Below are 16,008 nucleotides of genomic sequence, written 5' to 3'. Positions count from 1 at the left end.
ATAAAACACATAGGCGCCCGACTCATATATTTATGACCTGTGAAGATCCGGGTTAGAATTGATCTTCAATAACCCATGCTTGTCTTAAAATATCATATATAGATATCTTACATAGATGGTATCTATTATACTTATAAATATAAAGAGTGGGGCACCTATGACAAAACACCTCCAGCTAAACATCTCACAAATCAAAGAAATTTGTGTACCTTTTGGAAAATCACATACATGTATATTCTGTCAAATGATAGCATTCTCATCAATATAATTGTTAAAATAGTAACTAAAGATAAAAACCTGTGAAAACAAAGTGTTTTAATGAAAGAACAGCCTTACTGCAAAACCACTTCCACGTAAGCATCATCTTTAAGGACAAGATTTGATAAATACTGATACAGACATAAAAGAAACTATATAATTCAACTGCACAACTGTTCTTCCATCTGATCACTGGGGCCAACTTTAGATACAGTGGTGGTCGGAACTTACATTTTTCTACGAGGGTTCTTTGGGCGTCACAACTCTGTTAAGGATAGCACTTTGTTTTCACAGTACCTGGGCATTTGTTATAAATAACAGATGAGGGAGCTTGACTGGCGAGTATCATTTGTAATGACTGTCCAGATACACATACGTTCCGAACTTTGAAAAAGCATCAGAAAAACAGAATAGTGCATGAATCATATTGAAAATACAGCCGGAAAGTTAAAATAAATCAATATATAAATGAACATAATTACAACACAAACATACATATGAATCTTTGTGCTGCATTTGAAGTAGCCTGCAACTTTGGACTGCATACGCATTTTGTCAGTCTGGACTGTTGAAGCCAGTACATCCATAATGCATGTGCTTAGAATTAACGTATGAACTAAAAAATGCTTTGCAAAGTCCATTAATACATTGCCAATATACTACAGATAGTCTATAACCTGCAGTGCAAACAACATTGACATCACAGCTGTATTTTAAGTAAAGATAGCTGCAAAGTCAGCATTCACTTAATATATTACATAAATGTGTCAGTGTTGCACTTCAAAAGTAAACAGATTCTAATCATTCAGTAATTGATATAGGGATTTCATTCTCATAAAAGTGATTAATTTAAGTGTTAGATATATACATAACACATTTCAAAGGTTCATTTGGCAGGCAAGATCAATTTGATTATCTTGATATCTTGATTTTCTTTTCATATTCCAAAATAATATCAAATTTAATTGGATTTCTATGTTTACTTCTGCTCTTTGTTTTTAATTTTGATTTTAGCATGCAGCTGACCACTACAATATTTATGCATTTAAATGTAATGGACTGTAGTATGTCTACATATATGAGAAAAAAACAACCCAAAAACATGTCTTTGTAAACCGTAAACATTGCATATTTGACTGAAAATATCACTAACTTCTTAAACATCCTTCTGTTTGAATATTTTGGACATGATTACACAATGCCATTTAGAAAGTGGTCAAATGTAACATATGTTATATTTGGGATTACACTTTCTTAGTAAAGTACAAATTATAGTACTTTTTTTTAGTTGAGCCCCAGAAGGGGTACACAAAATCCAGTCTAGACTACCAGTTGTCCGACTTCCATTTTTGTGGAAGTCGCGGTAGCTGAGCGGGTTAGGCAGCTGACTTTGTGTGCTGGCGATAAGAATCCTGACTCGGAGGGTGTGGGTTCGAATCCAACTCAAAAAGTACTAGAATTTGTACTTTACTAAGAAAGTGTAATCACAAATATAACATATGTTGTTCTGGCCTTACAAAATAATTTTATGATTTCTGGGTAAGAGAAAACCTTTTGCTCCACAAAAAGTCAATAAACTGTGGTATGTAAATATGTAACCATGGTAACAAGTTCCAAAGAACAGGACATAGATAACAATACATAAGATAGCATGTAAAACAACATTAGATAACAATGGGGTAACTGCATGTTTTCTCATAGACAGAGTTAGATAAACATCATAACATGATAAAAATTACAAGCATATAAAAATATTTCATTATCAAATACTGTTGGTATTATCACAAAGGGCGTTAATTAATATTAACATTTTAAAACATAAATTAGTTTAGTAGGAATGTTTGAATAAAGACATGGATTTCATAACCATGCATTAATAAAGACTGGAGTGAGTTTAGTTTTAAGCTGCTTTTAGCAATATTCCAGCAATATCACAGCAGGGAACACCAGAAATGGGCTTCACACATTGTACCCATGTGGGAAATCGAACCAGGGACTTCAGCGTGACGAGGGAACGCTTTAACCACTAGGCTATTCCCAATGCCCCAAATAGAGACTGAGTCAATCCAAAAGAAACAAAAGCTTAGAAACTGCTTCATCTGACTTGTAAAATAGCTTGGTGAAATTCAGTGAATAACAGCCCATGTCTGTGACTGTTAACTATCAATGATGCTTTTATGGAACACTGTTGGAAGAATTCAAAGGAAACGATTGCAGGTGACAATTTTAATCTTGGTAGAGGAATGATAAATATTCTTTGACCCACTTTCTTCAGTCATCACTATGACAGAATAAGCAAACTGACAAAAGACCATTTGAATACACACTGCCATTTAGAATGTGGTAAAATGTAACGTTTCAGATTACGCTCTACCAGTAAGGTACAGATTCTAATACTTTTTGCGGGTTCTGTGCCATCCAGGATTCGAACCCACAGCAGCTTTTTGAAGGCAGCTTTTAGCAAGTACACAAAGTCAGAGATCTTACCCACCCTGACACCATGGTCCGTCTCTAGTGCCCATTTACTGGCTGACAAGAAGTGTGTTCAAGGTTAAAGGGCTCATGATATTGAAGGGCTCCCCATGTTAAATGTTAGATGTCACTGGGTTTACATCCTGCAGCAATCCTCATTGTCCCTAAGACTCAGCAAGGTGACACTATAATACATATCTTGATCCATGTCAAGATACTCTATGTAACGCAACAAGCACATTCAGTCAAATCACAAAGACCTTATGCAAAGATGCAAGTAAACCTACAACTGATGAAACTACTGCAGCAGTATTGCAATAGAAGTTTCAACTGCAAAGGGCAAATTGCTCCAAACATAAAAGGAAGCCCCTTCTTTACCAAGTTTATAGGGGCTCTTTTTAAAACTTTTATTAAGTATATGCCACACTAATACCCTGATACAATAGTACATCAAATTAAATCATGATTGCAGATCACCAGCCTATAGATGTTTTGGACAGACCTTTGATATGACCATTCAGACTTTCACAGCCTTCTCCTGGTTACTTTTTACAGATTGTAGTCAGTAATTGAGTATGACTTTGCGTCGCTTTTTGCAATATTCCAGCAACATCATGGCGGGGACGCGAGAAATGGGCTTCACCCGTTGTACCCATGTGGGGAATGAAACCTGGGTCTTCAGCGCAACAAGCAAACACTTTAACCACTAGGCTACCCTACTGCCATACAGATTGTAAAGGGATATGTAACCATGGTAACAGTTATAAAGAAATCAAGTATACAGTGTTTGTCCTTAAAGATTTCATCCACTAGCATACAAGCGAAACAAAATGAATGACTACCTGCAACTTGTCTATTTCTTGTCAAAGGTCAACCTTACAACATAATACAAGGAAATGTAAGATCTGTTCTGCTGAATAGAAGCAACTTATTGCTTACAAAACATTGTGACTGACTAAACAGAACACATTTTAAATGGTCAGACATACATTTTCAGCAAGATATAAATTAATTAAACACTCATATCTTTGGATGCTTATGACAAAGATAAAATAAATATTTGTTTCAGGAAATATAAGATATGCTCAACAAAATGAGTTGCTTTCCAGAAACAAAGCATGGATGACTTGACATACAGGTATATACCTGACACAAATAAAAAATGACAGATATGGGACTGTATGGGTAAATCACAAATAGTGTAATATAATGTTAATGTCAAACACACGTTTCTGTATCATATATGTATCATATATTAGGAATATCAAAATTTTGTATTCAGCTTACTAAAGTTTGCAGAATACAATAAATATTTCCAATATAATATTTATATATATACGATACGTGACAAAAACACTTGCTGCTAATAATCTGACAACCAACTGAACACGAGGAAATATATGCCGGCCTGCTAACCAAATGCAAAACATCTTTGTCATCAATACAATTGTCACCGATCACGTTTTATTAAAATAGCATCTAATCAAGTTGTATTAGTTGTAAAATTATGATCAGGAGCCATTTCGGACATGTTATATGTCCATTCAGATAGTTCAGAAATTGTGAGAAGTATCCCGACCTGAAAATATTTTGATTCACCACTCATCGCTAATCATCCCAACATGATGAAGTCAAGCGTATTTGACCTTCTTGGTTGAGGCATACTGGTAGTAGTAGTACTTGACACGCATGTAAAAATAGTGCAGCTCTCCCTTCACCCACTGACAGGCCAAGCTGTCCGACATGGAACACAGGAGCCACAGTCCCAGGATGCACAGCAACAGGAAGCAGATGGCAAACAGCACCCACAGCAGAGTATGGGAGATGAACTCTTCTGTCAAACAGAATCAACATGAAGCTTGTTAGCTACCAATTGTCAGTTTGAGTCATGTATAATGAAAGTGAGTGAGTGAGTTTGGTTTTACGCCGCTTTTAACAATGTTCCAGTAATATCACAGTAAGGGACACCAGAAATGGGCTTTACACATTGTACCCATGGGGGGAATCGAACTCAGCCTTTGGCGTGACAAGCGAATGCTCATGTATAACTAAAACATCAAACTCATATTCAGATTTTTGGTGTTGGAAGTAGCACATTTATTTCACATGTGATATGAAAACTATTGTATGGTGTGTGCATCATTTGGACCAAGTCTACACTGTCTGGACTGACATCATTTCGCAATTCTCCAATTGCTGCTGTTATAGAGGATACTGTTGTACACCTTGGCAGTATATGACGTAGCCAAATTCAGCATCCTTGTTAGCTCAAACATGAAGTCAGCTGACTTTTCCGTATTTTCCCATTTGTGTTATGCAATAGCTAATGCGATTCCAGCCAGTAAATATTTAATTCTGAGCCAGACAATCCGGTGATCGATATTGTGAACAACAATTCTGTAACAATCCATGCAATCTGTGTACTAACAGCCAATCAACCAAGTGAGCGCACCTCCCCATCTGAACCATTTGGTCATCAGTTGTTAAGGACCTTTGCTAACCTGGCGTGAGTGAGTTTTAGTTTTATGCCGCTTTTAGCAATATTCCACCAATATCACAACAGGGCACGCCATAAATGGGCTTCACACATTGCACCCATGTAGGGAATCGAACCCAGGTCTTCAGCATGAAGGCGAATGCTTTAACCACTAGGCTACCCTACCGCCCTGCTACCTGGCAACCCACAGGGGAATGCCCTCAGTGCTGTGGACACTGCATCAACCTCCTATTGTGAACGTGTATATGTTTAGATTGAGTCTGTTAATGCTACATACCTTGCTCCCTGGTGCTGTCTGACCCTGGGCTAGATGACCCTCCCTCAGGCTCCTGAAACCGAACCTGCTTTTTCTCTTTGTCTGAAAGAAGACAACCAAGTGTCTCTCTCTTAAATGTGTGAAACTTTCTAGGATTATACAATGCACTGTTTAACAATAACACCCACCCAACTTTAATTCCTATCTATTTTTCAACATATGTATAATTTAAGCAAACAATTGGAAACTTGGTGTACAACAATAATGGAAAAAAGAACTGACATCTATTACTGTATTTTATCTGTATATTTTTCCAGAAATTCTCTTTCAATGGTGTTTGAATGAATTAATGTGCATCCGATTTGCTTACCATCTCCTGCCCTCCTCTGGCGTAGTATCGAGGATGGAGAGCGCTCCATTGATGGGGTGACAGCTGGACTTACAGAAGCCCCATCACTTCCATCACCATCATTCAGTTGTGTTATGGAGTCTGGATAAGTTTACCAAACACTGTACATGTACAGTCTCATACAAAAGACTATAAATCTCATTTTTGCAAACAACTGTGAAACAGGTGTGCTATAAATTAAACAAAAAGTCAAGGTGTTCTATGCCTAACCATTTAAGTTAAAGATTTAGGTAGTTCCTAGATACTTTAATAGAAAAACTTCATGGACCACAAAACCCTCAGTAATTTCAAACAATGCTCATAATGTCCTCTTCTTCTGTATATGGTAAATATTCCATATTTTCGATTTACATTAACTGGTCCTGAATCATTCTAACAGGAAGTTGTTTTGCCATACTATCTTTCTTAGTTTGCTGTTTAACTAAACACTCAGCAATATTACTGCTTAATGGTAGGGGCCTAAAAATAATCCAGTGATCGATATTGTGAGCATCAATCCATGCCATCAGGGTAACATGACACACAGTCAACCAAGTCATCAAGCCTGACCACCAGATCAATTAAGTCAACTTTTATGATCAGTACAGATTTCTGGGGGGCAAATGTAAACCAGCATCCCGATTGGTACCCATGCCAGCTGATGAGCATCTCTACCACATCATAATACCACTGACCTGAGTACTGCTGCTTGCCGACCTCAGCATATAATGTGGCAAAGAAGTCCAGGCTCTCCTTGGTGATGGGATTGTCATTTCCATAGATCTTCTGCCTCAGCTTTGTGGCCTTAGAAAAAGGAATGTTCAAAAGTAGTAGTAAAACATGTTGTCATTCAGAAAAAGGAATGTACCATTACCATGACTATTTTAAAAATGGAATACATGTCACTTATAGAAAGCAATAACATCAGTTGAATATTGACATTATGTTGTTACAGCCATCACAGATTTGGGGTCGAATATTGGCCTTTGAGGAGGTCTAGATAAATCACTGAAGTATTAATGCTATCAAGCAACACTGGAATGTTTAGCTGTACAAGCCCTTCTTATCACATGCATACGTGAGTGCATTTGCTTGTTCGCTCCTACTCACCTTTCCAGCATACTCAAGGGCCAGTTGGGGCCTGAAAATATATGAAGACAAAACAACTTATATACATAAGTCATATTCTTATGAACTGCAGCAGAAGAAAAATAGTCACAGACTGTTTTACTATAGAAGTTGTTTCATTCACTCAATAACGTGTAACTCCCTCTGAACTTACTTGATTGTTTGATCTGTATTCTAGAAGTTGGTCAGTAAATAATAAAGCATACAACGTGACATCGATGTCAAACAAGAAGCTGTTATCCTTAAAGTTGTATGCCTTATTATTAACTAGGGGTGGGTATTGCAGACAATTTTCATATTGCGATATATTGCGATGCAAAAGCATATATTGCAATATGTATTGCAATATATTGCAAGATGTTTTTTTAAACAAAAAACTACTTCTAATTGAGTTAATGCCTGATTTATAAAGCAAAACCACAACAAAATCACTATGCTTGATTAACCTTAATAAAAACTTTTAATGATGACAAAGTACAAATGTAAATAATATTTGGCACAAATGAAACAAGGAAAAGAACTTAACAATCCAGTTAATGTAATTTTCACCACGATCATTCCCACCACCCTTACCACAATTTCCACAATCATCAAGATTTCCGAGTTTTACGAAGTTTTCAGAATGCATGTCAAAATACCAGTTTTCGATCAGCATATCGCAATTCGTATCGTTTTCATGTGTGAACCGGTAAATACCGGTAAAGCGGTCATATTGCGTAGCCCTATTATTAACTTACTTGATGTTTCACACATAAACCTGGAAAACTGAATGCTCATAGCTATTCATGACAAGTCTATTGTACTCTGTACTTTCGGATTTCCATTTCTAAACTTGTTAATATCCACTTGAAACATGCAACTTGTTGTTTTCAACATGCAAGTTGTTGCTATGAACAGGAAAACTGTTGTTTTCAACAAGTCAGTTGAAGAAAGCTCTGAATGCATGATCCAATTCTATTACTCTTCACTAGGGCTGGGACGGGTAGGAAAAAATGGAATCGAGTACCCGCATGTTCTTACCCGAATCGAAATCGAGTACCCGGAAAGGTCAAGAATAAAGCTCTTCTGTCAACTTTCTGAATATTCAATCACGATTTGACAGAGATTTTTTATAGAAAACATGAAAGGATGGCAATAAAACATTGAAACTGATCTTAAACTATTTAATTTACGTCTGTTTAACTGATATAAAGAGCAAAACCATTACTAACTTACATTCCACTATGACTTGACAACTCATTGCCCATGTGCAGATAAATTAGTCGTTAATAATAACCTCCATTAACCGGACAATACCAAAGATGTAATTAAATGTGTGTTACGTCAATGAAAAAAGGCAATTTATTCTGTTGTTGAACTACATTCAGATGTGATATTCTAACTGAACCTGTAATGTTTTACATGGGGACTTTATGTAAACTTACATAGAATGAAATGTGATTGATGTATTTACTGACTGGAGAATTCTATACGAGATATACAGATCGGCAATCTGTAATGCAACTGAGTTAAACAACACAGCAAAATGCTTTGCTCGCATGACAGAAGACTGGTCATTTTGCTCTGTTGCTCAAGTCAGTTGCATTACAGTGTGTCTATTATACATTACAGAGTACAGACAAATACAGGGCCGTGAATAACTCATTAACCGTAATTAAATTTTTATCCTTCCAGAAGATTATTAAAAGTCGCATTAAAATACTTTTGTTTGAATGTAGCGACAAAGAAATGCATCTAAATGCTATATTTTTACGTTTAGATAAACAAAAACAGCACAAAACTATTGTTATTTAAATATTCTTAATTTGTATATAAGTGAACATTGAGTTCTTCATTGGAAGTTGTGCTTCTATATATTTCTGATTATCTTTCTTCTTATTGTCAGGATAATCAGCCGAACATTGAATTTGCAAATCAGAATGTGCTCTTTCAATAAACGTTCGTTTTATTATGTTAATTTATTAGTTTTAATTGATAATCCTAACACATACAATCATTTAATTACAATCTCTTTTATGGTGAATGTATTCAGCTTTGACGCAGAAGTAAACTATGTGTCTCATGAAATTGAAATGAAATATAAACTAAAGACAAAATTCAATGTAGTCTTAACAGCTTTTTATGAACTAACTTAATAAGCAATTAGAGTTACACAATGTAATGAACACCTTCGTGTTTTACGTTGTGTTTTAGAGCAAGATGTTTGTGCATTAAACTTGTACTGTTCCTGCAATAAATAGCATGGTACACACAGTCGCCAATTGGTTCTGCCATTTGCATCAAGCTCAAAATGAGCCCAAACACTCAACTTAGCACTTTTGCTCTAGGTTAGAGTCACATGCCCTTGACATTACAGAGTTCTCTCCCTTTCCGGGTACTCGATTCCTTGAAATAGGACTCGATTCCAGCTGTACCCGACCCGGATTCGAGTACCTGAGTATCCGTCCCAGCCCTACTCTTCACCATCAATGTTACTCTTCACCATCTTTCTATTTATGTTAAGTGAATGAGTAACTGCAATTGTGGACAATTGGACAAACACAACTACTCTTGCATTCCTGTGATTTGACAAAAAACTACTTAGCTCGGAGTAGAGTATTCAACATCAAAATGACAGTCAACACTTGTTTGAAAAAACACCAATCAGTTGGTTGAAAGTTCAGTTCAACCAAGGCTATAGACCATCTAACATAGCGGGGAGTTGTGCCTGGTGGTAGCAGTAGTATAGAGGTTTCTGCTAAAGTTGGTAATCACTGTAAGGAGCTTGAGCTATGGCTATAAAAGGGAAGCAACTCTGTACAGTGAAATTTCAATACAGCACTGCCACCACTTACACATTCTCCTTCTGTCCTCTCCAAACAAACAATAAAGGTTATAAAAATCCAATTGCTGTTTCTTAAGTTAGATCACAGAGTTTACGAGATCATGAAGACAGATGACATTTCCAGTTCAATTAGAACAACCAGGAGCAGGTTATAACAGGGAGAGAGTGTGTGTGTGTGTGTGTGTGTGTGTGTGTGTGTGTGTGTGTGTGTGTGTGTGTGTCTCTATACCATGTATACTACTAGGGATGCCACGATACATTGATACATCAATACTTTTTCTAAGATGATACAATTATCAATACATTCAAACTGTATCGATATTTAGTTTTGAAAGTATCAGTTTAAATATGTTTATGTATTGTTTACATTTTGCAATTGTATCATGTTTTTTGATGTTATGGGAGTTACAAATGAATATTTTCATGCACAAAGATGGGAAATTAGAACTTTTTAATCTCTGAGAATTAAAAATGTTGATCTTTTCATGGACAGTTATAAAATATCAAATATTAATGTTACAAATGTAACTAAATTTACGCAATAATGCCACGAAAATAGGTAACGTGATACGTATCGAAACGTGACATGGGTATCGTAATACGTATCGATTCATGAAACCTATGTATCATGACATGCTTATATACTACACTATACTCACTGTCCCTTATCAACGCACGAGTTTGGCCAGATGTTCATATTCATCTGCTCGAAGTGAGTCAGCGGCTATCTTAGCATCCTCATTAGACCTGGATGAATCCGAGGTGCCTGCCCCTTGACGCAGTGACTCTGTGGACAATGATGAAATGCTGGTCAGCTCTTTAAGTTTTGATGAACATGGAAACAGGTTCCAGCACATACATTCATGTTAGTAAGCGTGTAAAGTGTTAGAAACAAAGTAAGTTTTGTCACAAAGGTATTATTGTCTCAATTCACCCTCATATCATAGATAGGGCAGTGGGGTAACCTAGTGGGTAAAGCGTCTGACTGTCATGCTGAAGACCCGAGTTTGATTCCCCACATTTCTGGTGTCCCCTGCTGTGATATTGCTAGAATATTGCTAAAAGCAACGTAAAACCATACTCACTCACTCATATCATAGACCCGCTCAGGGACTGATATTTGACCTCAAATCTCTGGGAAAATGTCTGTCAAAATTCCCAAATATGAATTTAACATTTCCCTATTCATGCTGATAAGGTCACAACAAATGTTATGACTTGTACTTACAAAATCGCAGTATTGAACAAAACAACATTTCTTTCCAATTTGTGCACAGGGCATTTATTTTTTTATCCAATATGGGGCGGTGGGGTAGCCTAGTGGTTAAAGTGTTCGCTTGTCACGCTGAAGACCCGGGTTTGATTCCCCACATGGGTACAATGTGTGAAGCCCATTTATGGTGTCCCCTGCCATAATATTGCTGGAATATTGCTGAAAATGCTGTGAAACCATACTCACTCGTTTTTAATCCAATATATATCCCTCGCAAACCTAATGACCCAGTGGTCAAAAACCATTATGATACTATAACATATTTATTGATGTCTTCTCATGATATCATACCTATATTATAAGTTGTTCGCTGGTCTCGAGGGGGACAAGGGCTGATGTACCCACGATGTTTGTTTATGTTCCCTAACATCGAGGGTACATGAACCCATGGCCCCGAGGGACCAGTGAACAACATATTTATCTTGCCAAACATCTCAATGGTAATTTTGAACTGTTTGAAGCATGGGTATTGGATCATTGTATGGAGTACCAGACAAGACAACAAGAAAAAACAAATTTAGAGTTATCTTCCTTCCATCAATCTGCATTCGCAAAACATAGGTAATTTCCGTAAATCATACATGATTCATTGTTATTCAAGACAAAGAATTACTACTACTAAGTACCAAATGAGTTCGGCATTCCCAGCGGACTACATAGAAAATGTTACCCGCTTGTAAGCTGGGTACATTGAAAATAATAGAAGAGCGCTCAGCCAATCAGAAAACAACATGTATGTGTGAGGCAAGATAACTTATGTGTGAGGCAAGATAACATCTAATACATGCATGACTGAAACATCCTAGTAATGATAATGACCATACAAACATGACTCACCTATTTTTTGTTGTATTTCATTTGTATCAACCAAGGCATTTTCATAGAAGAGCTTCTCTGCTTGGATAAACAAAATTGCTTTTTCATCTTGTGTAGTAGTTAAGGATATATGTTTGGTCAGTTAGCAAAGGTTGATAACCAGATCTATACTCATGAAGTTGCCATGGTTACCAAGAATAGTTACTTGATCAAATTTGGTGTGGAAGCAAGCCACACACATTAAGTACATGTCAAGTTCAAACATTCTAGACACTCCACATACATTTATATAGTATAAAGTAGTATATAGTATAGAGATTAGTCAGAAGGATACATTCTTCTTTTCTGTAGTAAAGATCAGCAATCTGTAAGAGACATAAAAATTGTTATATATCCACCCAAAAATCAATAATAATTTTAATAATAATACGTAATTCATTAAGCATACATCTTGAAATGTTCTAATTTGGATTTCCATAACACAAGGACTTGTGAATACATGTCTTTGGATGCCCACAGGGTCATATTAACACACATGACCATACACATGTGCCAAATGTTTTTACACATTGCACAAGTGACTTAGTTCAAATATACCTCTGTTCACCCAACAGGGAATGCAGCGCCCACAGGCAGTTTTGGTTACATACTCCTCAGGGAGTTGAAAATGGTAAGCATATAGCTACCCTATACTGAAGAACAAAAATACCACATTTGAGCAGATACAATATCAAAACATATTTGGTATGTAAATGTATAGTAAACATAACAACATATGATGATGCAGTAGTCGATTAACTAACAGTTATTAATGATGGTAAAAACATACCAGTACTCTTAATCATGTTTATTGCTTAACATACTTAGTGTACATGTAATTGCTATTTTAATTCTGGAAGTAAAATTCTATTGTGGTATACATGCTAACAAGTAACATGAACAATATATTTCACAGGCTCAAAATAGTGAAAGGTACAGTTTTTTAATGTGCTGATTCATCAAAAGACACTATCCCTGCACAACATTTAGAGATGACGACTGCAAAATGAAAACATGTAGCAACTGAAGTATACTGACATTTCTGAGACACTGAGGCAGGAGAACGAAGTTGGACTCAGGTGTGAGGTGGGACAGGCAGGCCAGGTAACACTTTAGGGCACAGTTCTTCTTGCTGTCACGTTCGTACACTAGGGCACGGCCAAACAGAATGTTGCGAGAATCTTCTGTCAGTTGGGATAAATCGCCAACATTTACTTCCTCATCTGTGATATGAAACCAAGACATTTGTAATACTAATAGGAACAAAAGTAAACATTGACTCGGCAGTGTAGAAAATGTTGGACTGTCCCAGGATCCTTAACATGATAAATATGCAGAACATCTGATCAGTAAAGGGCATAAGGCCAAATAAAAAAATGTTGTGGTTCCGATTACACCTCTTTGTAATTTAGGGTAGGTAGGTAGGATTTTTTTGAATTACATTTTTATAGAAGTAAAGTACAAACTAATAACACATTTGTCAATGTGCAATTGTTCATTCAATCAAGCTTGCAGCCATCATGTTGACTTTCTCTATCAGAGTGACCGATGTCCGTTGGTGACGGGAAAAACAATGGTATCTGTAAGCTTATTTTATTCATAACGCCTAAAAAAGATAGGGTCTGCACCAGAATTCAAGGGCCGGTTGGGTAATCGGAACCACAACATTTTTTTTTGGGGGGGGGCCTAACATGTGAGACAGGTGACCATCTGAGGACGGATCACAGAGAAATGTCTCAAGAAGCATGAGAAGTGCATAAAAAAACAATATTAGTTACTGATAATTGTACTTGGTTTCAAATAACATGAGCAGTGATTAAGGAAATTGTAAAAATATATCAATTAGATGTTCAGATTTGGACAAAATGATTTACATATTATCAGGAACATAAACTAAACATTTTCTTCACAGATTCACAAAATACATGACAACCATGAACAGTGTCATCATCATGATCATGTTTTTAGTACCTTGTTACCATAGTTATAGTGACAAAAAAATTCACAAATAAACAAGATTAAGGTAGACAATAACATCAATTTGATAAAGCAACAAACATACCATTGTCAATGACTGCTTGTTTATCTTTTTTCTTCTTCTTTCCTTCCTTCTGTGTATGAGCATCTGAAGTAGCAGCTTCATCTTTATCAGCCTCAGGTGGTGGTGGATCCACTGCACTTCCTTCCATACATTCCCCACTTTCTGTCCCAACCGGCAGCGCCTCAGCTCCCTTGCTCGTCACCGACTGACTTAAATCATCATCAAGCTGATCATGATTAGCATCATCCTTTGTGATGGTGCTTCTCACATCACTGCTATCACACTGAACTCCATCCACAGTTTCATCTCTTCCAACATCATCAGAAACCCCCTCGGAAGTTTCTCTCTGACTAAGGAACTCAACGTCATCACCTTGCACACTATCGGTTTGAAAGTCTTCTCCAACAGTAGTCTCCTTCCTGTTTTCTGACACAGACCCTTGAATCTGTTTTCCCTCTTCATATGAGCCTCCCACAGACTCTGTGGCAGGCATGGAATCAACTGAGCTCTCTCCAAACAGCTGCCCCTCACCTTCAGCTGTATCTTCAGACATTGTCCTAGCCGTCTCTTGTTGCTCTTACATCCACACTGATACTACTGAAAGCGAAAACAACATATAATATAAAAATAATTACATTATTCATCTTGCTATTAAACAATTAACAAAACAAAGTTGCATGTTATAAATACTTCAGGTGTTTGACCATGTCTTTTGTTTGTTGTCTGTTGTTTAATGCTGCACTCACCAATATTCCAGTGAGTGAGTGAGTTTACTTTTACACCACACTCAGCAATATTCCAGCTATATGGTGGCCGACTGTACTTTGTAAATAATCGAGTCTGGACCAGACTATCCAGTGATCAACAGCATGCGCATTGATCTAAGCAATTGGAATACAATGGAATGTGTCAACCAAGTCAGCGAGTCTGACCACCTGATCCTGTTACTTGCCTCTTATGATAAACATTGGTTACTGAGCAATATTCCAGCTGTATGACAGCAGTCAAAGATCTAAACAATTACGATATGATGACAACTCGATCCCATTAGCTTGGATTGCTGAAGATCAATTCTAATCCTGATCATCATGGGTATTTAAGCAAGTCAGAAGCAATGAATGTTATTTGTTAATCATGTTAATTTTAAGGAAATTAATAAAACTGTTATAGTAGTTAAAGTTTAGTCTTGCAACAACACATTACACATATTAAAAATACTACGTAAACAAAACATTCCCAGAGGCCCAGATAAGCTGTGTATCCGGGTAAAATACGCATTTAAAATTTCCAATTACGCATTGAAAAATAATTGTTGCATACCAATTACGCATTTAAAATGTTAGATACGCAAAAAGTTTAAAACAAATGCGTACGGAATATATTTATAAAAATCGCTTGTGTAATGAAAAAGACATCGATTGCTATCAAGTTGTACTGTTAGTTTTAGTGGTGTTCCGATTAATTGAAATAATCGAAGATTGGTCGCAGTGACCAAACGACCAAGCAATCGATCACATGTTCTCATAATCGAACACAAACGATTTTGGAATCGTAATCGAGTTTGAAATGCTTGATGATGGAACATATCTAGGACATTGTCAGGGCCGGAAAACGTGTTTAATTCTTAGAAAACTCACTTCACTTTCTGAAAAGTCATAACTGAATATTTCTTGAAGAATCTGGGAAGTTTATGTTACACTGGAACTGAATCATTTTCCAATGGATGTGAAATTTGCAAATGTAATTTGTGCAGTTTCTAAATAAAACAAAAAAACAACAGAGAACCAAATGTTTTTTCTTTATACTTATCTGCAACTACAACCTGAATAGGAAAATCTAAAAAATGACGCTAACCAATTTTTTCAATGATTGGTCGTTGGTATTGAACCAATCATCAATTGTGAGATTTCAAGCAATTCCCAACACTAGTTAGTATAGCACAAGTATTGTACTGTCTGTATAGGATGAGTGATTTCTTATGAAATCATTTCCATTATATTTAAGTTGGTTTTGATT

The 16,008-nt window shown here is 36.5% G+C and overlaps 1 protein-coding gene across 1 annotated transcript; it reads right to left on the bottom strand.

The window, feature by feature from the left end:
* Nucleotides 1-2,368: 2,368 nt before the first annotated feature.
* LOC124275770 lies at nt 2,369-14,666 on the bottom strand. The gene is given in 11 exon segments (XM_046711438.1): nt 2,369-4,564; nt 5,505-5,585; nt 5,854-5,973; nt 6,567-6,675; nt 6,982-7,012; nt 10,483-10,499; nt 10,501-10,610; nt 11,934-12,020; nt 12,247-12,277; nt 12,990-13,174; nt 14,014-14,666. Coding segments are annotated over 11 exon segments (1,506 nt in total). The 5' UTR covers nt 14,546-14,666; the 3' UTR covers nt 2,369-4,361.
* Between the last annotated feature and the right edge of the window lie 1,342 nt (nt 14,667-16,008).

Source organism: Haliotis rubra, unplaced genomic scaffold (assembly GCF_003918875.1).
Source record: "Haliotis rubra isolate DU_JTF1 unplaced genomic scaffold, ASM391887v1 Scf202, whole genome shotgun sequence".
Lineage (NCBI taxonomy): Eukaryota > Metazoa > Mollusca > Gastropoda > Lepetellida > Haliotidae > Haliotis > Haliotis rubra.
The sequence above is the reverse complement of the archived record's forward strand: the minus strand, read 5'-3'. Positions and strand labels throughout refer to the sequence as shown.